The sequence below is a fragment of the Mustelus asterias genome, chromosome 13, assembly GCF_964213995.1.
Source record: "Mustelus asterias chromosome 13, sMusAst1.hap1.1, whole genome shotgun sequence".
Taxonomy (NCBI): domain Eukaryota; kingdom Metazoa; phylum Chordata; class Chondrichthyes; order Carcharhiniformes; family Triakidae; genus Mustelus; species Mustelus asterias.
Genome location: NC_135813.1, coordinates 95,964,907 through 95,987,936, shown reverse-complemented (window position 1 = coordinate 95,987,936; position 23,030 = coordinate 95,964,907). Strand labels below are relative to the sequence as shown.

At 42.1% G+C, this 23,030-nt stretch overlaps 1 protein-coding gene across 1 annotated transcript in view; it reads right to left on the bottom strand.

Annotated features, from left to right (window-relative positions):
- The window catches only part of morc2 (MORC family CW-type zinc finger 2), a 99,820-nt gene extending 77,699 nt beyond the window's left edge, over nt 1-22,121 (bottom strand). The window contains exons 1-4 of the mRNA XM_078227350.1: nt 21,362-22,121; nt 9,400-9,453; nt 3,165-3,199; nt 567-635 (exon numbers count right to left, since the gene is read on the bottom strand). Of these exons, the coding sequence (XP_078083476.1) occupies nt 567-635; nt 3,165-3,199; nt 9,400-9,453; nt 21,362-21,429 (226 nt within the window). The 5' untranslated portion in view covers nt 21,430-22,121. The remainder of the gene's footprint in view (nt 1-566; nt 636-3,164; nt 3,200-9,399; nt 9,454-21,361) is intronic.
- Between the last annotated feature and the right edge of the window lie 909 nt (nt 22,122-23,030).

The window sequence follows — 23,030 nt, the reverse complement described above, 5'->3', positions numbered from 1 at the left end:
ATGAACAAGTCTTTGGATTTTTGGGGACGGGAAAAAGAATGCCAAATTTAATTATTAGCAGTATCAGAAAAATCTCTGGATTTAAGATTGCATGGCAGATTGCAAGCATTGTAGTATTGAAAAAGGCAACCAGAAACTACAGCAGTGAAAGAAACTCAAGCTGCTATGTTACCTGGAGTCCACTAGCTGGCTTCAATTGCAGTTTACAAAACAGTAACTACTATTGGTTGCTTCCAAAATTAATAGCCATCAAATTAAACTCACTATTGGCAACTGCTCTTGAACAGCCTGCACTGTCTTGCACTTCTTATTTCCATGGCAAGAACTCCTCACCTCTCTCCACTTTGACAGCAGGGTGGGGATCCAGAACCTCACCCTGAGCAGAATTGTGAACACATACATCTAATACAATATGTTTGAGCAAAGACAGCCCTCATAGCCCTCAATTATTTATCTCCAGTTACTTTAGAAAAAGAAAATTCACCATCTCAGGTTATACCTCTGTTTGAATTGCATTCCTATCTATGCCAATTCTCAAGCATCACATCAGGATGATGTTTACTTACTGCAATCCATTCCAGCTCCATCGTCCAGAAAACATAGCATGAATGTTCCTCGCAAATCTACATTCCGCACTGAAAAACAGATACTGAATTTTAGTTAGAACCACCGGGGGCACAAAATACACAGAAGTACTTCTATCAGAGTGTAAACACAAAGCAGCACATGCCAGACATAACATGGTTTAGGAGCTGAGTAAAGATACTTGAAATAGCTAACCTCCCCGCAGAAGAGCATCAAAACAACATGTACTGCCCATAACAGCCATCACTGGTGAACAACACCGCCAATTTAATGTGATAAATGGCAAGTAATGGGTAGTTTATACTGTGGATCTTCAAGCACCAGGAATTAATGGAGACTGCCCCTCCCCTAATTAAGATTGTCATTGGTACAAAGGATTGCCATCTATATTATGTGAGGTAGGCCTAGGAGGTCTCAGAAGCAAAAGGAAACGACAAACTGCTGTACTTTGTCGTTCACATCTGCTTATATGAAACTAAAAGGGGACAATATAGGAGTGTATACGTTGACATGGGAGGGATGAATGAGATAATGAAATTGGCTATAGTAATTTGACAGCAATTGTTTTGCACATTTGTACTCGCATAAGATTAAAAATCCTGCAAATGGCAATCGCTTCTTGCACTTTAAAAAAAATTGTTCATACAATATTAGTGCCAGTGGCAAGGTCAGCATTTGTTGCCCATTCGTAGTTGCCCTGAGGTGATGATGGATTGTTGGGGTCCACATAGTGTCTGTATACCCATAGGGAGAATTTCCAGGTGTTTGATCCAAAGACCATGAAGGCATGGTGATGCAGTTCCAAATCAGGATGATGTGGAACTTGGAGGAGAACTTGCAAGTGGCAGCGCTCCCATGCATCTGATGCCCATGTCCTTCTCAGTGGTAGAAATGACAGGTTTGAAAGGTGCTGTTAAAGAAGCCTTGATAAGTGCTGCAATGCATCTTATACACTTTTGCCATTGTGTGCTGGTGGTGGGAGTGAATGTTTCAGCTAGCATGTGGGGTGCCAATCAAGCAGGTTGCTTTGTCCTAGATGGCGCTGAGCTTCCCGAGTTAGAGTCGCACTCAACCAGGCAAGGGTAGAGTATTCCATCACACTCCGGACTTGTACCTTGCAGATGGTGGACAGAATTTTCAGAGTTAGATGGTGTGTTACTTGTCACAGAATTCCCAGTCTCTGACCTGCTCTTGTGGCTTCAGTATATGTCTGGTTTTAAGTTTGTAGTGAATACTAGGATGTTGGTGGTCAGGGATTCAGTGATGGTAATACAGTTGAGCATCAAGTGAAGATGGTTAAGATTCTCTCTTGTTGGAGATGGTCATTGTCTAACACCTGTGTGGCCAAAATGTTACCCTTGCTTAATATAGCTTGACGACTGAAACATCTCAGGTCATTTCCCATTCCGTCTACATTGCCTTTTTTGCAGAGAAGCTGCGAGTAAATTACCGAGGTTCTTTTATTTTTCACCTGTTCGTTACTGCAATCATTTCTCGCTACTGCTGCATGACCTGAATTTGTTCCTCCCGTTTGCTAATTTCCAATTTATTAGTAATGTCTACCGACTATCCAAGACAACAAGTCTTAGTACTATCAGTATGGAGTTTAATTTGTTTAGTTCATTCAATTAATTTAGGGGTGGGCACCAGGCTGTATGTAGATCAGATGCACAAATAACGTACACAAAAAACACAGGACAAACTATTATAATTTTACAATCACTCCTGAGGATGGGGTGTGGAGAGTATGTCCTTCATGGTTAAACAGCCTGCAACTTACAATGTCTAGATTCATATGAACAATAGCTGCTTGGATGTGGCACTGTAGGATTATCAATGGACTTGGAACTCTAGACCAGGAGTGGAATGAAGAGCAGAAAATATAAGAAAGGCAATTTAAATAGTTACTACATTGTACAAAGTAAACAGAGGTGTTCCAGAAAGGTGCTTTGGGGACCATTAAAAAATTCAAATCTCTCATATTGCACCCACTTCGCTCAAAAAAGTGTTCAAATGAATTATGCCTTCATGCAAACAATCTCAACAATTCTGTTCTTGAATGGCATTAACTTGAGATTCTATTTATACAATTTTATTATAGCTCTGTGTACATGGAGACATAACTGTTCCTTGGTGTGACATTCATCCAATCAAGTGCAGAACTGATGCAATCAAGACCCAGGTAATGACAAAACATGAAACTGGTGTGTACACCGTGTGCTTTTGAGAGCCATCATCCATCTGCTTCTCAAGGCAGAATCCACATGAAATTTCCTGCCTGACTGCATGGGCAGTAGACCTGCTCCCAGACTTTTGCCAGGATTCAACAACCTGTTCTTAGGCATTGGAAAGCAGCCCAGGGACAGCACCTAGCCAATTTTTCTTTCTTCTCAGAAACATTCAGTCTCTATTTAGCTCATGTCCTCTGCACGACATAAATCTAAACTCACCACTTGAGGAATTTACTGGGTGCAGATTTGCATTGACAATCTGCGGGATAGCACAACCACTAGTTTCAGGATTTCTTTTTATGCACCTGATTAACTTAGATAGATAGAAGTGATTACACCTTAACTTACCAGTGTAAATGTCCATTCTTGTAGCAGCTGCATCCCTATAAGATTTAACACAGAAAGAAATAATTGACTGAAATCTATGATGGAAGATTTAATTTGAGAACATACTGCCCAAGAGACCGAAAGTAAAATCTTTCAAGGTCTCTACAATCACTTATTAAATTCTGGACCTTTACGCTTTACAGAATGCTAGCATATATTGGAAATGAGACTTCTTGTAGGGGCAGAAAATGTGCACTCAACGACGCAATTCACATCCAGTTTGGCATGATACAGTAGAGATCCCATGTTATTATTTATTGGCCTTAATTCCTCCTCCTCTTGTCCTTTTCCAAATTTGTACCAACTTCAGAGCTAAGAATATATGTTGTGGCAATGATTAATTCATAGAAAATGAAAAAATTTACAGAAATTCTATCAATACGTTAAGATAGGTGGATGACTTTATCCAAAACAGCAACTTGATTATTCTCTTTTCAGATACTGACTGATATGTGTTTCTATCATGTTTAGTTTTTAAGTCTGTAATTTCTATTCATGGTACTGGAATGGAGAAAAATTAAATGCAGAAGCCATTAAACATGCAATTTAACTTCATTTCTAACATTTTAGTGCAGCAACATTCTCCAGCCCCAATTGGAAAGCAAAGATGTTGGAGTAGAAATGTTACCAGGTCGCAAAACAAGATTTAGAAAAGATTTACTCAGTTACATAAGAACCTAAGAAATAAGAGTTGGATGTACAGGCCTCCTCCAACCACCTTCACCACTCATCTTAATAATTCACAATCTGGAGTGCAGAAATTCCTTCTCAATCTTTAATGATTGACCCTTATCCTGAGATTATGCCGTCTAGTTCAAGACTCTCCAGCCAGGAAACAATCTGTCTACCCTGTCAAGCCCCCTTCAAATCCTACGTTTCAATGAAATCACTTCTCATTCTCTGAACTTGAGTGTATAGGCCTATTCTCCTCAAACTCTCATTGAGGACAAGACTCTTATCTCAGGAATTAATCCAGTGAACCTCTGTTCCACTGCCAATTATATCCTTCCTCACAAAGAAACCAAGACAGATGTGGTCTCCCTAAAGCACTATACAACTGTGGCTTCCTTACTCTTATACCCAAATCTCTTTGCAATACAGGTCAACATGCTATGTGCCTAACTAACTGCTTGCTGTACCTGCATTGGTGTTTCTTACACAACGGCACCCATTGCTAGATTTCTCACCATTAAAATGTATTCGGATTTTCTATTCTCCCTACCAAAAGTGAGTAACTCTACATTTCCCCACATTATATTCCGTGTGCCTACCTACTTAACTGATCTATATCCCTTTGCAACGCCAATGGCCTCCTCACAGCTTACTGTCTAACCTAGCTTTGATGACGGAACTTACAATAATGCACCCAAGTCATTGACATAGATTGTAAATAGCTGAGGCCCCAGCATTGATCCAACTCTCCGCTAAACAGCCTGTCAACTTGAAAATGGTCCTGTTTACTCCTAGTCTTTTCAGTTCATTAACCAATCCTCTATTCATGTGAATATATTAGTCCCAACGCTCACATTCAACAGACAGCAGCCTTCTCAGTAAACTAAGGGAAGTTCTCACACCCACGAGATAAACAAAGTAGCAACATAATTGCATCCCAGGTCTGTGCTGAATTCATTAAGAAGCTTAACTATAGTGGGTGTCCTCACTTGCTGCAAACCTGACAAAGCTTGAAAATTTCCCAAACCCAATTTCAGAGTGTAACAATTTTACATACAATGCATTGTATTTAATTTCTATTTAAAAACCCAGTCTGCAGGTGCAACAGGTGATCAAGAAGGCAAATAGGATGTTGGCCTATATCGCAAGGGGGATAGAATATAAAAGCAGAGATGTCTTGCTGCATCTGTACAGGGCATTGGTGAGGCCACAGCTGGAATACTGTGTGCAGTATTGGTCCCCTTATTTGCGGAAGGATATATTGGCCTTGGAGGGAGTGCAGAGAAGGTTCACCAGGTTGATACCAGAGATGAGGGGTGTTGATTATGAGGAGAGACTGAGCAGATTGGGTTTGTATTCGCTGGAATTTAGAAGGCTGAGGGGGGATCTTATAGAGATCTATAAGATAATGAAGGGGCTGGATAGGGTAGAGGTGGAGAGATTCTTTCCACTTAGAAAGAAAACTAGAACTAGAGGGCACAGCCTCAAAATAAAGGGGGGTCGGTTTAGGACAGAGTTGAGGAGGAACTTCTTCTCTCAGAGGGTGGTGAATCTCTGGAATTCTCTGCCCACTGAAATGGTGGAGGCTACCTCGTTGAACATGTTTAAATCACGGATAGATGGATTCCTGATCGGTAAGGGAATTAGGGGTTATAGGGATCAGGCGGGTAAGTGGAACTGATCCACTTCAGATCAGCCATGATCTTATTGAAATCATAGAAACCCTACAGTACAGAAAGAGGCCATTCGGCCCATCGAGTCTGCACCGACCACAATCCCACCCAGGCCCTACCCCATATCCCTATATATTTACCCACTAATCCCTCTAACCTACACATTTCAGGACACTAAGGGCAATTTTTTTTTTATAGCATGGCCAATCAACCTAACCCGCACATCTTTGGACTGTGGGAGGAAACCGGAGCACCCGGAGGAAACCCACGCAGACACGAGGAGAATGTGCAAACTCCACACAGACAGTGACCCAAGCCGGGAATCGAACCCGGGTCCCTGGAGCTGTGAAGCAGCAGTGCTAACCACTGTGCTACCGTGCCGCCCCCACTGTGCTACCGTGCCGTGAATGGCGGGGCAGGCTCGAGGGGCTAGATGGCCTACTCCTGCTCCTGTGTTCTTATGTTCTATGACCTCATTGCAGATCATGTATGCAAGCTGCCTAGTTTTTGTTTTGTTCTCTTTGCTGAAGGTACTGAACCTTGCTGGTGCGGGGATTTATGAGCGACAGTTATCCTCCAGTATTTCATCCAATTCATCCGTCAGTCCAGACAAGGAATATCAACAGGTTATTCAAATATGTAGCATATTACAACAATGTCTAACATTGCCAATCACGTGCTTGCCAGCAGAAAGATAAATTTTGGTTGATTTCCATTCTGCAATCCAAGTGTAGTGGGGCCAATTTTTGCTCTCCTGTTGCCACATTGGTTTAAGATCAGACCAGGCATCAGACCCTGGACCTCATGGATCTATTCAGGTCTACTCTTACCCACTGAACCAGAGAATCCTTGTTTCCATTTTATTTTTTATAATAAAGGGCCCTCCGACTGAATTATGCAGTAGGTGTGGTTTACATAGAAGAAAATCAAGTTTAACGCAGGGAGTTTCACCGTGACTCACATGGCACAGAACCGTGTTTGAAAAACATTTCTCATGAAAGGTAACTGTTTACTTTAAGTAGTTCAATAAACATTTCATAAACAAATTACCGCCGCCAATTACTCAGAGCTAGGTAAAAGAAAAGTTAGGAAACATTGAGATTTCTCAAAACAGTGAAAAACAGCAAATAATAATCAAATTCAAAATACTGCAGGTGCAGGAAATTGGAAAGAAAAATAAAAAACTGTTGAAAATACTCAGATTAGGTGTAGAGAGAAACAGAATTCTCTTTTCAGGTCACTTTTCTTCCTTGCAACAAGTGATTAAGATTCTGGAATGCACTATCTGGATGTGGAGGAGTCAGTTTCTATCCTGACTTCCAAAATGGAATTGGATAATTATTCAGAGAAAAGATTTGCAGAGCTGCATGGAGAAGTCATGGGAGTGGGAATAGCTGGATACAGGTTAGTTGAGTTGCTTTGCAGCAAGCGGAACAGATACAACAAGCCAAATGGCCTCCTTCTGTGCTGACACAATTCTATGACCCATTCCAAGGTGCATAATGCTCATAAGAAAAAAAAACTGCAATGGTAAAATCTGAAATTAAAACTTCTGCAAAAAGGGTACTGAAGGAGGCAGGCAATCCCACAGGAAATTAAGGTTTCTTCATCAGACCTTCCACTCAAAATGGTGACCTAGCTTTCTCTTTCAGCTGTTGTGTCCAGTTTTGAATTTGTTTCTTGAAATCCTATTGTAGGTTGAGCCATGGTGGTAGGGTTGTGTGACTGTTTGCCATTTTCAGTAGGGAACACAGCCCACAGTCTTGCCCAGAATGCATGAAAAATCAGTAGAAACCTGCCCTAGTGCTTCAAGCCTTAAATAATGAATTGAATGGCAGGAGTGCCAGAGGTTTGGCAGGTTTATAACAAAATGTCAGGATAAAGCTTAGGGCATGCAAATTTTCTAAATAGTGTGCCCCCATTCAATATTATGGCTGCATAAAATGCAAAGCACGTGGCCCATGCAAAAAACTGTAGGCTGCTCTTGCGTATTTCTCAGCAACCAGACGAGGCAGTGTATTAACTGTCCCTTCTCTAAGTCTGTTGACATCATCCTTTCAAAAAAAAAGACAAGTCGACCCCCCTCCGTCTTTGCCACCTTCCTCTCCAAAGTCCTTGAATGCTTTCCCGTCCTTCCTAGAATTCCACAGTTGAATCCCTCCTGCCACAGTAATTTATTTAAAATTACAAACTCCATTCCCCAAGCCACCAACTTCATCCCTTTCCCTGGCGACTACCGAGGTCAAATGAGACTATTTGCAAACATCAACCTCCACTTCTGTAATCTGCTCCAGTACCAACACACAAGATATAGCTGCGACCCTCCAATTCTAGTCAAGCATCCCCAATTTTAATCACTCCAGCATTGCTGCCCATGCTTTAAGCTACCACGGGCCCAAGTTCTGGGATTCTCTTCCTTAACCACTCGCTTTCCTTTAACACACTCCTGAGAACAAAAGTCTTCACCCGTTCATCTGCCTTAATATTTCCTGTTACTAGATATCAAATTTTGTTTGATGTAAATTTTTTACATGTAGAAACTTCATGTAAATATTAAATACGCCAAATAAATGCACGTTTTGCTGTCAGAGTTAGCAGCAGATTTCCCACCGTCATATTTGCCTGGGAAGGTATTGATGGTAACCTAAAGGGCACCCAATTAGCAAAAGATAAAAATGAAGCTGGAGACCACAGCTCCAGCAGCCGGAACCATTTTCACTCAGTTACACACAGAAAATGAAGCTTGGCTTGATTGTCATTCTAGATTCCTACACAAGACTCACCTGGCAGCTCTTTCCAATCCTCTTCCAGCCCAGCTACGGAAATCCATTCCTAATGGGGCATTTTCCATAGAATCCCGACAGTGCAGGATGAGGCCATTCGGGCCATTGAATCTGCACCGACTTTCCGAAACAGCATCTTACCAGGCCCGTTCCCCTGCTGTATCCCCATAACCCTTTGCATTTAGCATGGCTAATCCCCCTAACCTACTGAGAGGAAAAACCATAGCACTTGGAGGAAACCCACACAAACACACAGGGAGAACGTACAAACGCCACATTGATACCCAAGGCCAGAATTGAACCCGGGTGCCCAGCACCGTGATACAGCAGTGCTAACCACCGTGCCACCCTTCTTGTCTCCTTTCTCAGGATTCTCCCAGTTCAGGACCAATCCAGTTACATTCGTTTCAAGAGCTGCCTTGGCCCCAGTACTCATGGTCGTTTACCAGTGTGTCACTGTCCAAATGTAACAGCCTTCGCGTGCACCCGCCCCTGCCGATATCAAACTCCTCTGTGCGCGAGCTCTTGGATGGATGTGCTGCTTTAGTGGATGAAGGAAATCAGAATAATGGCCAGCTGCCCATGTCCACGAGTCCCGTTTACAGTACTTTGCAGAAATCCCCCGCTAAAGAACCAATGCGTAGAAACTTTTAATATCATTTGACCAGTGGATCAGGCAGACATTAAACGGTTTCATACACGGATGATATTTCTAATGACAACAACATTGCCCAAGCATTTTCCTTGGGGTTCAACTTGGTATTAGATCAGTGTACCAAGAAAAGGAGGAGTAGTATTTACATAAACCAAGTGGAACGGTCTGGGAGAATTCACTGTCAGCAAACAAGAGGGGGGAAAAGAGCGGGCAAGTGCATTTATTGACATTTCTCAGATGGATAAGCATAAAATAAAGAAGCCAAATGGCCTTAATGATACTGAATTCATGGAATAAGTAGAGAAAGGACAATGGTAAACACCTGCAACTATTCCACTCACCATCATTTCAAGGAAGTTTCTAAATGTGAGAGATAAAAGAGCTGTAAGATCTCAGCAAAATCATTCTCTTACCTGGCATTGTCCACTAGCTCTGCCAAAGCTCCAAAAAGAAACTCATGAGTGGTTCTGAAATTTAAGGAGGAAATTGTTTGAAAAAGGTACTCTCGTTCAAGTCTTGCCATGCGAATTTCAGCAAAGCTTGGTTGCATACAAAAAAAATTTCAGTGTTATCTGGTATTAGAGCAGTCAAGTAGAATGATGAGCAGGTGAGCTTTTCACATTATATCCACTAGGTCAACCTAGCACATCAATACTATTATAGATTCTTTTCCCTCCAAATTTGAGAGCCTAAAAATAGTATTCGAAATTATGTAATTGTGTTTTCAGTGCCTTTTCACATTCCTTAGAAATGTCTCAAGTCCTTATTAATTTGAAAGTACAATGATCATTATGGTTACGTTGGCCAACATGGTAGCACACAGCAAGATCCCACGATCAGGAAATTTGGGTGAAGTATTCAGCTTTCTCAATTATCAGGTCTGTCTCATATTGGGAGCCTTTTGGAGGTGATCAAATAAAATTACCATATTAAATATGCATCAAGTATTTGTTTTAAATTCTTGACACTATTACACAAATATTATGTAACTTATAGCCATAAATTATTTTTGAAACATTTTTCAGCCGCTGCAACACACTCAAAAATTTCACTGCACACAAGAATAGTGGGAAGCGTTGGCTATTACCATAACGGAACAAAATCAGCAGCTGCAGTAAATAGGGCTTGAAAAAAGGTCCAGATATATTGCTGTGAACCCCTACATTAACACACCGTTGTGTGTCTTCTACAAACTCAAATTATAATATTCAGTCAAATCAATCTTCAGTTGTAATGTCCAGGAGGAGAGTGAGCAGTACTCCTAAATCAGCTATGTGCCTATATCACAACAATTAAAGTTGAAGAATAATTTAGCGATAGACACAAATGCACATATTTGTTGGAAGAGGTTTACTAAAACCCTACAACGAAACTCTGTGCGCACGGCAGTGCAATCTATGCAGGCCATCGGATCAGTTGCAGTATTTCTGCAACAGTTGCTGACTAGTTGCACAGTCATGATGTGGAGATGCCGGCATTGGACTGGGGTAAACACAGTAAGAAGTCTCACAACACCAGGTTAAAGTCCAACAGGTTTATTTGGTAGCAAAAGCCGCTAGCTTTCGGAGCACTGCTCCTTTGTCAGGTTAAATGGGAGCTCTGTTCAACAGAACCTGTTGGACTTTAACCTGGTGTTGTGAGACTTCTTACTATAGTTGCACAGTAACAACTTAAGCATTCAAAAAGAAAATCAAGTCAGGTTATAGTCATTCAAGAGTGAAATCTGAAATTAAGTAACTCACGAATCAGACAAGTGTTGTCAGTTGGTCTTACGGCACATCAACAGTAATGGCGCTTAGATTTTTCTTCAACTTTAGTCAATGTGGTTTAATGCTATGCTACAATTCTTGAGAAATAATTCTTGAGAAATACTCAATCCTTCAAACTGTTCCCAACTGTAACCAGTCATTCCAGCATTACATAGGTCACCTTCTGTACAATTCAACTTTGAACTGACGGAAGCTATCAACAATTTAAGTGGGCACTACAACCATCTGAAAATGTGCACCATTACATTTTCCTAAATCCCACTGACATCACTGTTCCCATCACCACTTAAGCAGACACCGACAGTTGTAATATTTTACTGTCAGAAACCTTCAGGATATTTTTCTTTTGCAAGCTGCTAAATGCAGAGTTACACTACACTTTACTAATTGAGATCCTTGTATCAGCAGAGATGTTAAATGTTCACAAACTCCTGGGATTCATTCTCAAAGTCAGTCTGCAGTTTCCCCATTAAATTGTTCTGCTCCAGTGAAATCAGATTCCCATGTCACCCACAGTTGATGATACACTTTTTCCATCAATGGCAAAGGTTAGTGTGCAAGTAAAAGACCGGATCTATCTGAAGGGAGTAATAAAGCTCAGCAAGTCTACTACATCTGAACACACATTTCTCCCTCAATAATGAACCTGCATCTCAAAATATTTAAACATCCTGCATAAAATAAAAAGTGATTTAGTCAAGATGCAATATCTTCAAAATATTACAACTGTCGCAAAAAATAAATACTAGACGACAACATCTCCATAAGAGTACTGTAATGCTGGAAAATCCCAAGATTAACTGTGGATGTGTCATTGGGAGTGGGGGGTGGAAAATAGGATGCCCATTCCATATCAATATCCAATGACCATGGCAAGCGTATGCACGGCAGGTTAAAGCACAATCACACATTTTGTCTGTCAGCACTCGAAGTCTGTACCCTTACATTAAGAATGAGCATCTGGTTGAGATACAAAAGATTCATGGATGCCTACTTGGCCATGGTACCCACTCACTCCCTGCTCACTTTAACAGTGCAGGTGCACCGTGTACTATACCATTCTAACTTTGGAAAATGAGCAGAGGGAGAAATGTAAATCAGATCTAAGGGACAGTGAAAAAATAAAAGTATAAAGCAAACAAGTCACGCCTGAAAACACCACGTCGCACATTTGACATAGCTGAGTAATAATGTCACAATTGTCCAACAGCTACCAACAGAAGCATTATTTCTTCACTGTCAGAAGTTACAGTTGCCAGACCTTTGCAACCCATGAACCAGGATTTGTAATTGTCACAACTGTGTGCATGACTTTATTGCCTTTAATTATATCATTTTATCTCCAAATTGAAAATTATTTTATTACATGCTTTTGTAAATTGCTCCCCAATTTTCTGGCTGTGTTGGTATAATTTCAGCTGGAAGCATGGTTTTAATTTTATCAAGAAGAGGTTCTTTAATATGCCGGGGCTCCTGGTATAAGAGTAACTGGGTTATAGATTGTGGAAAATGTGGAACATGCCAGTTTTGGTGGCAGGTTATAATGCATTTAAGTAGCTTAAGCGACGCTGCAGGTGCACTGAGGAGGTTGTCTTAGAGCCCAAGGAAATGACGCCGTTTCAAACAGAAGGCTCACCCACCACTTTTTCCAAGGGTATTTAGGAATAGGTCAGACCTGCCAGTGACACCCACATTAGGTGAATGATTAAAAACAGAAAATGCGGCCAATCAGTTGCGCTTGCTGAGCTTATGCCACCAATGCAGACCAGTTTACCCTATTGCAAGTCTACACCAGCTTCCAAGATAAATGACCAAAAAAATGTCAACTTTCACAATTTACAAAGAACTGCCTGTTTACACCTTGAGCTGAGGTTATTGTTCCACAATTCAATGCACAGGTTCCACTATACTGGAAGTTCAAACATATTAAGAACTTCTTCAAAAATAAAAACATACTGGCAGCTGAAATTATACCAACACAACCCGAATATTGTAAAGCAATTTATAAAAGTGCTTCTTAGGTTGGTAGAATGACAACTTTCCATATGGAAATAAAATGATGATGATTGAAGACAATACAATATACACCATAGTTGAGATCGCAAAGACCACCATTAAAACAAGTTATATTGTGGTTTGTGGAGAATACAACTTGACACTGTAAACAAGTTATCAAAAATAGACAATGTTTATTACAATCAATCAGAATCTATTTCAAAAGGATGGTATTTCTGCAATTTATGTATCTAAATTAACAAAAGCAATAGATAAACCACGTCATGCATTGGACCCATTTTGCTTCACAAGAAATCATTTCACTTCAAAAGCATTTCCTCTGTAAAGTTACAGCTTAGTCAGTCTCAGTGGAAAGGAGGATTCCAGGGATTTTGGTGCAGCAAGAGGAGAAACAATTGCATATAGATGCGATCAGACAGTTGCAGGTGAACCAAGAGTAGACTGGGCAATGGAGGAGATACTAATGGATAGTACAAAGATAAAAGGGTGTAGTGGCCTTGAAGCATGGGACCAGACTAGAAATCCAGAAGTCATAAGTTCAAATCTCACTAAGGCTAGTTAAAAATCTAAACTCAGTGAAGCCTGATGCATGAGAGTGCACCATCAAAAAATTGCTGAAGATTAAGGCAACAATCCAATTAGTTATTCGTCTTTCTGAGATGCAAACTTTCCATCCCTACCCAATCTGGCCTAAAATGCAACTGTTGCCTCACAATATGGAGCTAACGTAACAAAGTGGCCTCAACAACTTTTCAGGAGCAACTAGAAATGAACCATTCATGCAACCATGTACCACCGACACACCAAAGACACAAAAGGATAACACATCACAGTCACTTTGGTACTGCTGGAATGATGAAAGCCTGATTGGAAGGATTCAGAGTTGCGAAAGAGATGGACGCAGTTGAATAGGTGACAACGGGAATACTCAGTGATCCAAGCTAAAAAAAGAAATTAGCATCCTGCTGTAGAATATTTCTGATGTGGAGATGCCGGCGTTGGACTGGACAATCACCAGGCAAGACTGTTCTCTTCCTGTTGGGGAGCACTTCAGCGGTCACGGGCATTCGGCCTCTGATCTCCGGGTAAGCGTTCTCCAAGGCGGCCTTCATGACACACGACGGCGCAGAGTCGCTGAGCAGAAACTGATAGCCAAGTTCCGCAAACATGAGGACGGCCTCAACCAGGATATTGGGTTCATGTCACACTATTTGTAACCCCCACAGCTTGCCTGGACCTGCAGAGTTTCACTGGCTGTCTTGTCTGGAGACAATACACATCTTTTTAGCCTGTCTTGATGCTCTCTCCATTCACGTTGTTTGTATCTTAAAGACTTGATTAGCTGTAAGTATTCGCATTCCAACCATTATTCATATAAATTGAGTCTGTGTCTTTATATGCCCTGTTTGTGAACAGAATTCCCACTCACCTGAAGAAGGGGCTTGGAGCTCCGAAAGCTTGTGTGGCTTTTGCTACCAAATAAACCTGTTGGACTTTAACCTGGTGTTGTTAAACTTCTTACTGTAGAATATTTCACCATTTTTCAGTAAAAGTCAAAATCTAAATATCAATATTCTGAAAAGCAACCATTGCTGCAAACCTAGCATTTCAACATTAAAGGGCAACTTATTCTTTTCCAAGTAGCAGAGCATTTAACACTACAACAAAAAAAAAGCCAAACTTTTTTTAAAAAATCCTTCCTTTCGCCAAATGCAGACGTGCTCATGAAACATCTTTCTTGTTCAGTTCAATGCATTTGGTACCAACCTTTTAAAAAGTTTATTAGTGTCACAAGTAGACTTACGAAGTTACTGTGAAAATCTCCCAACAGAATATATGCAATTTACATCAACAGTGGCTCCTGGCACTCAACCTCCAAATTCCATGTAGCTTAGCTTGATCAGCGCCTTAAAATGATTCCCCCTATTCTGTGCAACCTCTCAACTGGATTCCCTTGCCTTCACCTTCGATGCATTTATCGTTGCCCTCAACAAGATTTTTATCAGTTATTCTACATTTGGTTATGTCCCACACAGCTTCAATCTACAAGATAGCATCCAGCCTCGAGGGTCCTTTAGATTCAGCCCTTCTATCGAGCCTAACTTTCAATAGAATTTATTAATGGTTCCACTCCCCAGTCACAATGACAAGGTATAGAACTACCTGGTAACAGAACAAATTAGCTGGCAAAAGTCCGAACACGGCAGTAAAAATTAATGGGCTGCCAACATAAAAGACATTAAAAAGGTACTTACTGTACCTTATTACACATATGCATATGTCAGAAACGAACTGCTAACAAAAAGTCCAAAACAGAAGTTCCTTCAATTTGAGATCAAAGTCCAAGGAATGCATCTTGGCACAAAGAAATCCTTCCTCATGTAATGAATCAGGTACTCCTTTATAATACTCTACTTACTAGTATCTTTCAGAAAACTAGTGTTAACCTCAAGTCTTACAAGGATCTACTTGAATTACAAATATTCATCATCTCTTGACATGAATCCATCAACCTCAACTTTCTTCCCCATAACTCTGATCAATGAAGCACGGCCAGTGAGAACTATGGACCCTTGTCCGTGCAAACATATACTTCATTACCTGCACTTCATCAGGTATCCTCACAATGGAAATAGCTTGATGAGGAACAATTCTGCTCAAACAAACAGAAGACCTAAAGGGTAAATGATCAAGAATGATATAATAAAGGCTTATAACAGTCATTCAACAATCACCTCTCCTGGAGCATCTATTCTCTTAGGACAATTACAGAGGTCTCCTGAGTGTAAAAATACCAATTGGCTTAGGATGCCAGGCACCAATCTTTAATTAGCCTCCAAAGCAAGTAATAGATGGAATAATCTTCACTCAGATGGAGGTCAGTAGATCTTATAAGCACGTAACGTAAATCCATTTATTAGTGTCACAAGTAGGCTTACATTAACACTGCAATGAAGTTACTGTGAAAATCCCCGAGTCGTCACACTCCGGCGCCTGTTGAATACACTGAGGGAGAATTTAGCATGACCAATGCACCTAACCAGCACCTCTTTCAGACGGTGGGAGGAAACCCACACAGACATGGGGAGAACATGCAGACTCTGCACAGACAGTGACCGAAGCTGGAATCGAACCTGGGTCCCTGGCGCTGAGAGGCAGCAGTGCTGTGCCACCGTTAGGAGTCGGCAATTCAGCCCCTTGGTCTGCCCCTTCAATACAATCATGGCTGATCTCATCTCAGTCTTCACCTTCCTGCCCGCTCCCAATTAAATTAACTATCGCCTCCTCATCTCCACTTTCCTTCTGACTGCAAAGAAAAATACTTCTATCTCCTCAAATTTGTTTAGTGTTCTGGTGTCCACTGCACTCAAGAAGAGGTTTCATGATTCTGAGTAAAGTAATTCCTCCCTATTTCTGTTTTAAATCTACCAACCTTTAGCTTAAAACTATGGCCTCTCATTCTGGAATGTCTAAAAAGGGAAAATATCCACTCAATGTCTACTCTGTCAACCCCCTTTAGCATCTTATATACCACAATTAGATCTCCTCTCATTCTTCTAAACTCGAGCGAGTATAGGCCTAAATTACTCAAACCTCTTCATAAGACAACGTTTTCATCCCTGGAATCAATCTAGTGAACCTTCTCTGAATTGCGTCTAATGCATTTACATCCTTTTTCAAGAAAGAGGACCAAAACTGTGTGCAGCACTCCACATTCAGTCTCACCAACGCTCTATAAACTAAATACATCACTTCCCTACTTTTATACTCTATTCCATTAACAATGAATGTCAAAATTCCATTTGCCTTCCTTATTAACTGCTACACCTGCATACTAACTTTCTGCGATTCATGCACAAGGGCACCGAGATCACTCTGCACCAAAACATTTAGAAGTCTCTCTCCATATAGATAATACGTTGCCTTTTTATTCCTCCAACCAAAATGGATAACCTCACACTCATCCACATTAAATTCTATCTGCCAAATTTTTCCCCACTCACCTAACCTATCCATTTGCAATTTTTTAATTTCCTCGTTGCAACTTGCTTTCCCACCTATTTTAGCATCATCTGCAAATCTGGTTCAGTACATTCTATTCCTGCATCCAAGTCATTAATATTGATTGCAAATAGTTGGGGCTCCAAGGACTGAACCCTTTTGCACACCACTAATTACAGCATGCAAATCAGAAAAAGACCCATTTATCCCCACTTTCCGCCTTCAGTTGGCTAGCCAATCCTTTATCCAAGCTAATATATTACCCCAACCCTGTGGGATCTTATAGAAACATAGAAAGAAACATAGAAAAACTACAGCACAAAACAGGCCCTTCGGCCCCACAAGTTGTGCCAAACATATCCCTACCTTTTAGGCCTACCTACAACCCCCCATCCTATTAAGTCCCATGTACTCATACAGGAGTCTCTTAAAAGACCCTATTGAGTTTGCCTCCACCACCACTGACAGCAGCCGATTCCACTCGCTCACCACCCTGTGTGTGAAAACCTTCCCCCTAACATTTCCCCTGTACCTACCCCCCAGCACCTTAAACCTGTGTCCTCTCGTAGCAGCCATTTCCACCCTGGGAAAAAGCCTCTGAGAGTCCACCCAATCTATGCCTCTTAACATCTTATATACCTCTATTAGGTCTCCTCTCATCCTACGTCTCTCCAAGGAGAAAAGACCGAGCTCCCTCAGCCTATCCTCATAAGGCATGCCACTCAATCCAGGTAACATCCTTGTAAATCGCCTCTGCACCCTTTCAATCTTTTCCACATCCTTCCTGTAATGAGGCGGCCAGAACTGAGCACAGTACTCCAAGTGGGGTCTGACGAGGGTCTTATATAGCTGCATCATTATCCCCGGACTCCTAAACTCAATCCCTCGATTGATAAAGGCCAGCACACCATACGCCTTCTTAACCACCTTCTCCGCCTGCGGGGCCGATTTTAGAGTCCTATGGACCAGGACCCCAAGGTCCTTCTGATCCTCTACAGTACTAAGAGTCTTTCCCTTTATATTGTACTCCTTCATCCCATTTGACCTGCCAAAATGGACCACTATGCATTTATCTGGGTTGAAGTCCACCTGCCACTTCTCCGCCCAGTCTTGCATCCTATCTATGTCCCTCTGTAACTTCTGACATCCCTCCATTCTATCCACAACCCCACCAACCTTCGTGTCGTCGGCAAACTTACCAACCCATTCCTCCACTTCTTCATCCAGGTCATTTATGAAAATGACAAACAGCAAGGGTCCCAGAACAGATCCCTGGGGCACACCACTGGTGACCAACCTCCATTTAGAAAAAGACCCATCTATACACACACTCTGCCTCCTTTGGGCAAACACAGTAAGAGGTTTAACAACACCAGGTTAAATTGGTAGCAAAAGCCACACATGCGAATACTTACAGCTAATCAAGTCTTTAAGATACAAACAACGTGAGTTTAAGATACAAAACGTTGTTTGTATCTTAAAGACTTGATTAGCTGTAAGTATTCGCATTCCAACCATTATTCGTGTAAATTGAGTCTGTGTCTTTATATGCCCTGTTTGTGAACAGAATACCCACTCACCTGAAGAAGGGGCTTGGAGCTCCGAAAGCTTGTGTGGCTTTTGCTACCAAATAAACCTGTTGGACTTTAACCTGGTGTTGTTAAACTTCTTACTGTGTTTACCCCAGTCCAACGCCGGCATCTCCACATCCTTTGGGCAAGCCAGTTCTGGATCCTCAGGGCAGCAGCATCTTGGATCTCATGCCCTCTCACTTTTTCTAGAAGCCTTGCATGGGGGACCGTATCGAACGCCTTGCTAAAATCCATATAAACCACATCTACCGCTTTCCCTTCGCCAATGTGTTTAGTCACATTTTCGAAGAACTCCACCAGGCTCGTAAGGCACGATCTGCCTTTGACAAAGCCATGCTGAGTATTCTTGAGCATACTAAAACCTCTCTAATGTTTCTCAATACAGTAACTTCATTGCAAGCCTACTTGTGACATTTAGTGCACCAGAGTGTACTAAATGCTCATAAACCTTGTCCCTCAGGATCTTCTCCATCAGCTTACCAACCACTGAGGTTAGACACACCGGTTGGTAATTTCCTGGGCTATCCCTATTCCCCTTCTTGAAAATAGGAACCACATCCGCAATCCTCCAGTACCTCGCCCGTCTCCATCGACGACGCAAAGATCATCGCCAGAGGCTCTGCAATCTCTTCCCTCGTCTCCCACAGTAACCTGGGGTACATCCCATCCGGACCCGGCAACTTATCTATCTTGATGGCATTCAAAGATTCCAGCACAACCTCTTTGTTAATATCGTGTATATTAACCTATTGTGCAGCACCGTATCAAATGCCTGTTGGAAGTCCAAATACACTACATCTACAGCCATATCAATGTAGTTCTGTAAAACTGCCATCTTTAAAATTTCAGTTTATTTACCCAATCCAAAACATAATTGAACCTCAACATACATCTCCCTACATTTTAAGAACAACAAAGAACAGTACAGCACAGGAAACAGGCCCTTCGGCCCTCCAAGCCTGTGCCGCTCCTTGGTCCAACTGGACCAATCGTTTGTATCTCTCCATTCCCAGGCTGCTCATGTGACTATCCAGGTAAGTCTTAAATTTGACAGGTTCCCATTAGGTCTGTACATGGCAACAAAGGTGGCACATTTGTAGCTATGATTAGAGCAGCTGGTTTTGCGATTTGACTGATACACGACCTGTGGAATCAGTCTCTGGAAGGCCAATAACAACTGCCTCAAACAAAATGAGGGGGGTTGAGGAGACAAGTGATGACATTGCTTCCCTTGATAATTGTGTGTATGTGGCTGGGTGCAGTACAAAATCAAGAAATTTTCTATATCCAGCTTCTAAGCTGTGTTTTGTTAACCCGAGAACCTTCAGATTTGGAGCAAAAACACTTCAATGACATTTGGAAAGTGCATTCAAGATCTGGCAAAGGTATATCCCAATGCTCGGATGCCCTCTGCAGAGACATTTCGAACTAGGTACTAAAACTGAGGAGAGGGTTGTTCTATGATCAGAGGCTGACTAACTGGGGTCTATATTCTTTGGAGTTTAGAAGAATGAGCAGTGATCTCACTGAAACATAAGATTCTGAAGCAGCTTGACAGGATAGACACAAGATGTTTCCGTTGGCTGGGGAATCTAGAACATGGGGGCACAGGATGATCATTTAGGACTGGAGGCGAGAAATTTCTTTACCCAACGGGTTGTAAACACGTAGCAATCTTGACCCCTAGACGGTTGTGGATGCTCCATTTAAAGCCAAGATAGATTTTTGGTCTCTCAGGAAATCTAGAGATATGGGGAGCAGGTAGGAATGCAGCGTTGAAGCCATAAATCAGCCATGATTGTAGTGAATGATGAAACAGGCTCGACAGGCTGCATAGTCTACTTATGTTCGCTTTCCTTTCCAAATTAAGAGTGTGCCAGTGTGGGACAGGTGGTGCGAAAAATTGAATAAGAATTTGCATTTCTGTGCGTCTTGTGGCTGTGTTACCTATGCCTATTCAAATACACAGTCTCTGAACAAATCCAAGTCTTCTGATCACACTCCCCAACATTTTTACTATTTTAGAATATTTATATATTGGTGTAATTAATTGTTGATATACTACCAAATTGAATTAAATGTCAAATATTTAATTTTCTGCCATATTCCATATGTCTGCCTTACAGATGAGCCATGCTAAATAATTTTATGATTTGATGGAAGTTATAACCATTACTAGCCCGGTCTGAAAATAAACTTCCGCATCACCAAGTTAGCTCGTCTCCCTTATCCCCATTTCAAAGTATACAAGAGAACACAAGCCAATGCTTTTGGTTGAAGAATCAAAACAGAACACCTACTATTTCTGCAATGTGTTCACTTCACGATAAAAAATACAAATCAGACACATATAACAATAGCCAAAAGGAATTAAACTAAGCAACTAAACAGCAAACATGAACAACACTATTGGGGTAAACACCAGAAAAGTAGAGTCTTGTGTGGCGAGACCTCGAGTAATTCTAATGCTTTGATTTCTTATCACCTTTTATTTTAACAAAATGTCTGCATGCCTTGTGCTCTTCAATTATCACTATTTGGGCACCTCACAATTGTGAATTGTGCTAATGTACAAACATTTTCAGGTTAGTCAGAAGAGCATCTGCGTCAACAAGTCGTTGTACCTTGCCGAAAGCACCCTGCCTTGACAGAAATGTGTCTTTATTTTGATGGGCTCCAATTGATCCACATCTATTTTACATAATATGTACATATTTTAAATTAGTAGATGCCAGTGATATGCATATTATATTACTTCTGTTAAATCAAATTTTTGTTTTGTATTTAAAAATTGAATTAAACGCTTTACAATTTGGAAGTTACATAACAAATAGAAATGCATACAATGTGAATATCTTAAATGTGTTAAAAATATACATATATACACATACACACACATACACAGTTCAGTCACATTTACAAAACAAAATCCATGTGATGTTTTAACCCTTAGCCCCAATATAGAGGCGATTTCCTCGCCTTATTTTGGTACTCACGAGTTGGTGTGCAGGTATTCGAAGGTCAGTTGAGCTCGGTTCAGGCAATTGTAATTGGTACCAGCCATGGCGCCTTCCCTTCTCCTCTGACGCCCCCTCCCTCCCTCTCTCCCTCAGGCTGCGAAACTCAGGCCTCTCTCTCCGTGTGGAAATTCTCCAACCACATTTGTCGTTCACGACGTATTAATTAACAGGTTTTTTTTTCCACTCCTCCTCTCCGGCTTTAGAAACACAAAACGCTCCTTCCCTCAGGCCCAGCCTGGGTGTTTGTGCCCGGCCTAGCCCTGCCCTTCCTCTCTCCCGCCCGGTTACCTCACCGCCTTCCCTCCGGCTCCAGCTACCGCATCACCGCCGCCACCACACACTTGAAAACTAACTGCAACCACTGATCCTACTGCGCAGCCGCGGCAGCCTCCTCCTCCACCCCACACAAGCCACGCTCACTGCGCCTGCGCCTCAGCGGCTCCCCTACGACCACCCCCACTGCGCCTGCGCCTCAGCAGCTCCTCTACGACCACTCCCACTGCGCCTGCGTCTCAGCAGCTCCTCTACGACCACCCCCACTGCGCCTGCGCCTCAGCATCTCCTCCACGACCACCCCCACTGCGCCTGCGCCTCAGCAACTCCTCCACGACCACCCTCACTGCGCCTCAGCCGCTCCTCGATGACCACCCTCACTGCGCCTGCGCCTCAGCTCCTTCTCCACGACCACCCCCGCCGTGTCTGCGCAGCTCCTCCACAACCCACCCTCTGCGCCTGCGCAGCTCCTCCACAACCCATCCTCTGCGCCTGCGCAGCTCCTTCACAACCCATCCTCTGCGCCTGCGCCTCAGCAGCTCCTCCACAACCCACCCTCTGCGCCTGCGCCTCAGCAGCTCCTCCACAGTCACCCTGAGCGCGCCATTGAGCTTGGATCAATCAAGGCTGTAGTCTGTAGACTCTTCCTGCGTTTGGGTGAAGAGGGAGAGTTTGGTTTTTTTTAAGATTACCAAGTATTTTAAAATGAACACGGGCATCGCTAAGGGCTCAGGTCACAGCACACTCACCTCTGACTCAACAGGTCTAGAGGATCAATCCCTTACTACACGTCAATATTTGCCCACTTTTAGGCTCAGGCTGACCCTTCAATGCAGAAATGGCATACAACGCACTTATTTAAACGGGAAATTGAATATCCTGATGATTTTGAAGGGCTAAGGTCGAATGGCCCTGAGATGGGAGAGGGGTTGAATGGGAGAGTCGGGGTGGGGGTGGAGAGAGAGGCAGGATCAAGCAAATAGGAAAAGACAAGGAACAGAAGATCATAGAGTTGTACAGTGGCTCATCAAGTCTGCACCAACAATAATTACCACTAAAGACTGCTAATCTCATTTTCCAGCACTTATCCTATACCCTTGAATGTTACAATATTTCAAGTGCTCATCCAAATACTTTTTAAAGGTTATAAGGTTTCCAGCTTCCATTACCTTCCGAGGCAGTGCATTCTAGATTCTCACCATCCTCTAATTTTTTTATTTTCTCAAATCCCCTCTGAATTTCCTCTCAACCAAGGGGAAGCTGCTTCCTATTAACCATGTCCAAAATCCTCAATCTCATACACCTCAATCATGTACCCCCTCATCCTGCTCTGCCCTAAAGTAAATGATCCAAGCCTATCCAGTCTCTCCTT